General features: G+C 35.5%; 1 protein-coding gene across 2 annotated transcripts; it reads left to right on the top strand.

Annotated features, from left to right (window-relative positions):
- Window positions 1-597: 597 nt before the first annotated feature.
- LOC140798468 (uncharacterized) lies at window positions 598-5,882 on the top strand. 2 transcript variants are annotated; one of them, XM_073152307.1, is made up of 4 exons: window positions 598-1,118; window positions 1,223-1,320; window positions 5,464-5,534; window positions 5,622-5,882. In XM_073152307.1, exons 1-3 carry the CDS (start codon window positions 821-823, stop codon window positions 5,521-5,523), a joined length of 456 nt encoding a protein of 151 aa, XP_073008408.1. In that variant the 5' UTR covers window positions 598-820; the 3' UTR covers window positions 5,524-5,534; window positions 5,622-5,882. The 2 variants fall into 2 exon arrangements, with proteins under 2 accessions (XP_073008408.1, XP_073008417.1); XM_073152316.1 differs by having other exon boundaries at window positions 653-1,118; window positions 5,464-5,539.
- Window positions 5,883-6,000: the final 118 nt, after the last annotated feature.

Below are 6,000 nucleotides of genomic sequence, written 5' to 3'. Positions count from 1 at the left end.
TATTATATTTGATAAGTAAAATGTTTAACTTATCGATACTTCAGTGAAATAAAGTTTATAAATTTTATTATTTTAGATATTTTTATAGTTTTGGTTACAATAATTTTTTTAAAACATGTCATCCATTTATTTCAAAAAACAAATAATCAATTTGTCCTCAGTTTATCTATGTACTATTTATAGTTATATATTACTGTTAGATTTAAGTTTAATGATATAATATAACTATCATATACTTAATAATATATTGGAATATATTTATAATAAAATAGACTTTTATATAAAATATCCATTTGTGACTATATTTATATTATGTAAACTATGATGAATTAAGTCCAATTATTATTTAGCCAAAAATTATAAAAATAAACCTATTTCAATTAACTATTTTTTTAAAATTCTGAAATAATATACCTATTTTATTCCCATTCTAAATTTTCTTTACCTCGGTCGCACTCAAACGGCCTTAGTTTGGTAAATAAAAACTAAAGCTACTTTCCCAAATTTATGACCAATCCGAACGCCAACAACGTGGCAACAGTGTCATTTTTGCTAATATGTACAAAACCAGGGGCAAACCAGTGGAATGATATCCTCACCCCCCATCGGAAGGAAAACCGGAATCTGAAGGAAAACCAAGACAAAGGTCTTCGGATCGAAAGGTCAATAAAAAAAAAAGGAAACCGCATTGGATGCTGTTTAAAAGCTATCCTCCCTTTCCCACTACAATGGCGTCTCGAGCTTCCTCATAACCTCCCTCACTCTTCCAAAGCCCTAAGCCTAAACCTGTACCTAATTCCTTCTCTCTTTTTCGCCGTTAATGGCCTCATCGCTATCGCGGGAGGCCACGCCGCCGCCGGTGATCGGAAAAGCCGGGAGGTTGACAGTCTTCATCACACCGCCGCCGACACCGAGGCTGTCAGAGTCCCCGAGGTCGAAGATAGCAAGACCTAGCCCAACAAAGGCATCTCCTTTAACGGAGAAGGCGCCTCCGGCGCCGGCGGTGGCGCCGCCCCCGCCGGTTCAGGTTCCGCCGCAGCAGTTCGAGAAGCCGGCGGCGAGGTCGTCGGATTCCGTTTTTGGGTTCTTCTGGGACGCCGTTGCAAAAGTCCAAGATGGTAACTTCTTGGTGTTTGGTGGTTGGAGTTGGATGGTTGGTGTGATGGGTTGTTAGGGTTTCTTTCGTATAGGTTTTGAGGTTTTTGGTGGTATTGGTTGGCAGTGCATTCGAGCTTGGATGAGTACTTGGCGGACTGGTTTGGGTTGAACCAGTCGAAGTATCAGTGGGCGTTGGATGATTACTACGAGAACAATGGAAAGGTGAATCCTTTTTCTTTTTGTTGATAATTTGTGGGATTTTATCCTCAATGGATCTTTTGTGCTTCAAAATCTGGATTTAGCTGCACTTTTAGTAGAGTATTTTCCCGTTAAATCGATCCCCCTCCTTTTGTCCTGCTAATTTGACTCTGGTTTATGAGTTGAAATTATGATAATTTGGATTTGAAAGGAGAAAGCTTAGTTCTCTGTTTTCTTGCGTGATTGTTTTTTTAACCTTTAAGGATTGCTTTCTTAGATCAATTGATTGGATCTGTACCTTTCTTTGGAAGTCACATGTGAGCCATCACTTGTTATCTTTTCACACACAAAAGGGTGGCTGAATTGATTTTGGCCAGACCTTTTGTAGAAAATTTGTAGCGACCTACTGTTTACCATGAGAACATTTTGTAATGATTTGTCCTAAATTAAGTGCAACTTGTGATCTCTTACAAGCCACAGTTTATAGTGACGTGGAGATGCTGATAATGTTAACAAACTGTTTTACCTTTCGCTTTTACATCGCATGCTTTTCTTCTAGATCTGTCATCTAGTTTGGGTGATTGGACTTTACTGTGCCTTACACTCTTACTGTTAAAAGCTCTGCATGATCTTTCTTTCCCTGTGCTGTTTACTTAAAATATATTTTTTTTGGTCAATGGGGTAGGAGTTGGGGCATAATTGTCTTGTTGAAGGTGCAGAACATTATTCTTAGGTTCCATGACATGATTTTATATAAGATTTATGGTCATTGATATTATGGAAATTGGACTTCTACCTTTTCGTTTTCTTTTTATTTTTAGGGAAAATGTGGTCAGTGAATTTCCTGCAATGGTTCTTTTGTGCATCTATATTTGTATAGCATGTGTTACATGTCATCATGTTTGCCATGATATTTTTGACCCAAGGAAGTATCTGGTAGGAGACACAAAAATTTCCACTTCAGTGAGTGATGAGGATTTGCAGTTCTTTGCAATGTTGGGCGTTAATATTTGTGAATAGGATGTATCTTGAAACTTGGAACTTGTTTTTGTAATGAAAGAACAAAGGAGATCTAAGTGCTCAGATGATGATTTTGTGAAGAATTAAGTAAATTTTGTAGTGATAGGTGAACTTTACAAAAAGAGGGTAATCTCATGATTCTCATGTATTGTTCATAATGTATGCTCACTGATCTTTAATGAGACTCTCGCACACAGATATGATTTTAAGGTCATAATATTGACTATTGAGGTAACTCATGCTATAGTGTATCATTCTCATCATCCCCATCCCGCTAGATAGTTTACTAGATAACACAATTCCATATTGAAATAATTTGGAAGTTTCTTTTCCTGGAACACTTAAATTTTCAATCAGAAGAATTTGAGATTGGCTTTATGGATCCTATATGTAATTTGGAACTACCTTTTCAGTTTTATCATTCTCGTCCTGCCATGTAGGTTTTTTCCCCAACATGCTTTATATTTTTTGCTTGAAAGGACATTGCATTGGAAAAGACCATCACATGATTGATTAGTCTATCGTGGATATCACCATCTCTGATTGCTTGTGGAGTCTTGTTCTCCATTCATTTGGATAGTTGCATAGCATGTTATTCTGTTCCATCAATGTTCTTGGATAGTTCCAAGACTTCATCTAGGTTGCCTTAGAGGGAATAGGGTAAATTGGGTAATATTGTCACATTTTACAGAAACAGAAATTTCTTAATTCTCATAGTTTAAGGAGTACACTTCATGAGAAATAACAATGGGCATATGAGAAAAGTAGGCTATAGTCACATATCACTAGCAGTAGAAAATTTGATAATTGTTAGCAACTGAGGTAATTTTCTTGTGCAATTCAAGCTGCATGACTTATTTGTTTCCAGCAGTGTAAGAAAGGTGAAGTAGAAGGTCCTAACCTAAGACCCATTACAGTTGAAGTTTATATCCCTTCCTCTAGTGTATGGTGCCAGTTCTTACCAGTACAAAGTTTCTCCCTATATCTTTACATAGTTTTGCAGTGGCCACAAGAAGAGGCAAAATGGTTTTTTCAAGAAAATGCTTGAAGCTTGAGAATTAAAGGTTTATCTTAATAAATTATGTTGTAAACCATAAGCTGATTACTAGACGCTTTATTCTAAGTTTGAATTTTGGAAGAATGATCCGTGGGCTTATATTTGAGAATCTTTGCTATTTAGATGGGATATGATCTCATAAAATTGATCAAATAATTAGTCACACTCATTCAGTAACTATGTTGTTGAAGGTACTTACCTTCTTTTCTGCTATATTAAAGAAATTTTAAAGGTACATCTTATGTTGAAGATATACAATCCTGAACAGTGACCAGAGTAGAAATCTCTAAAGATTTTCTTTGGTGCCTCACGTCAAGACAAGCTTTTTATCATGCTCTTATGTAGATCTTCAATCTCTATTTCTACTGCCATTGGAGCATATGCTATTTCATTTGATACATGAAAGCATAAATATTACTACCTATAAAACATATAAATGTTGAAATAAGTTAGGAGAATATGCTACAAAAAACAATAAATAATGATGACGAAATATAATAAGTAAAGCTCAAAACTCAAAAGTATATCACATCAGCAGAAGTATCGCATATAAAAGGGAGAAGTAATGGGTAGAAATGATACATCAGTCACCAGGTTAAAACAAGTTGGTTTTTGGTACAAGGTGAAGTATGAAAATGCTAAAGGCTAACCAAGCTTGCAACAAGACCATATTGAGAAAAATGGACAAATATGATGGAAAATCAGTTTAAAGTTACTTCTATAATAACTAGGATAGTGAGTGGGCAACAAGCCAACAATGTGAACTTCAATGTCAACTTTTAATATCTACGAGAGTAGAGTGGAGCTCGTCTTAAAATCTAGTAGGTCAATTGGCTAGTAGCTGAATGGTTAGTGTTTTATTTCCTTGGGTTGAGGATCTGCCCATTAGAATTTATTCTAGAATAAAAGGAGCCTATGTGGAGGAGAAAGCTGGTCTATTAATGCACAGAGTTGTCTTCTTCTCTGAGGTGTAAACTATCTGAAGAATCAAATAGAACCTAAGCTCAAATCAATGTTTACAAGTATTGCAAGTCTATTAAGTATGAGCCATAGGAAGAGCTAAAGGTATTCATTCCTTTTCGCAAGCTAACATTAATTATATTGTGGTGTTTAAAATTTCAATTGGTGCGGTAGATTCTGATTAGTTAGCAAGTAGCACTATTTGGAGAATTGAATAATAGGTTCCATGGTGATTTGATTATTTTGTCTACGAAGCTTATCCTGGTTGTTTTGGTCTTTGAAGTTGCCAAATTCTAACTCTATTTGTTGATCTCAAATACTTGTTTTCATGAAATGGTATATTATGATGTTATTAAAATCATCAGAATTATGAAATTTTCTTTCTGCTAATGTTGTTAAAATTGGAGTATGAATATCAGAGAAGACATACATAAATGACTTATGGCACTTCATTTACAGCTTGGCTTTTGTAGATCCATATAGGTATGTGAAATCGGTGCTTGTACCTTGTAGTGTGCATTTCTGGATATTCATTAGCTCCCTTTGTAATTTGCCTTTAGTATTTGGAGGGTTTCTCTCAGCTTTAAAATTTAGTAATATTTTTCTTGAAGGTACAATCATTCTTATCTTGGCTCATCTTGTTAAACTATTGGTGTCATCAGGAGACATAAGAAAAGTTTTGCTGTTGGCTACTCATTATTTACCGCCACAATGTGGTACAATGTTCCAAAACATATAGGATCAGACAGAGAAGACATCCTCTTGTAAAATACTTGGTGCTTTCTTCGTGTAGTAAAATCTATCTCTGCCCTTACCTGCATGAGATAACTTAATGGTTATGCACGTGCATTGCAGATCTAATACTCATTCAAGTTTAAACTTTTACTGTCAATATTTTATTTTCCATTACCTTATGATAAATTATATTGCTAGTGTACTTGTTCATATATAAAAGGCTTTTCTTGTTTCCACAACTCGAAGGGTTTGTTATGTGTCCTTTCCTCATAAAAAGGAAAATCCTCAATGCCACTGCTAATTGATAAACACAGGAAGACTTGAATATCTATTTGTTTTTCTAATTATGCAAATGGAGTTTCCTTATCTTTTCTCCCCTTTGTAATTTCTTCTAGGGCAAGGATGGTACTAAATGTAGCAAAACTAAGGAAGTCGGCAAAGGGCAAGTTGTCTAAATATGTTGATGGTATGGTAAATTCATTTGCCCTCTCCATTTTCTTCCTTTGCCTGCGGCAATATGTGAATCATTTATATGTTTTTTTTTCTCATGCAGTATGTTTTGGCCATTGAAGTGTAATTCCAATGATAAGCAACTTCATATGATTGTAGCATCATTGCTATGATCTCGGAGGCAGTGAAAGGAAATCTCTCTCACATGTCCATTTTGGTGTAACCATATCTTTCCTGCCTCACTGCCAATAGCAGAGAGTGGTTGTTAATTTAGGTGGTCGTATATCATCCGTTAAGCATTGTCTCTCTAGAACCTGTAAGTTCTGGCTGTTCAGCTAAATCTAATGCAATTGCAATTTCAAAATCCCAGCTCTCTTTTCTCGATGGTAATAAGTTGTATAGAGAAATTTGTTCAGCTCTGCCTGTTTGCCGATGTCAATTTTAGCTGAATTTCTTATCAATGAAACTGAAGTAACTAGTAT

The sequence above is a fragment of the Typha latifolia genome, chromosome 1, assembly GCF_019914945.1.
Source record: "Typha latifolia isolate L0001 chromosome 1, TyphaL0001v2, whole genome shotgun sequence".
In the NCBI taxonomy this organism is placed as follows: Eukaryota; Viridiplantae; Streptophyta; class Magnoliopsida; order Poales; family Typhaceae; genus Typha; species Typha latifolia.
This window is presented reverse-complemented; position numbering and strand designations above follow the sequence as displayed.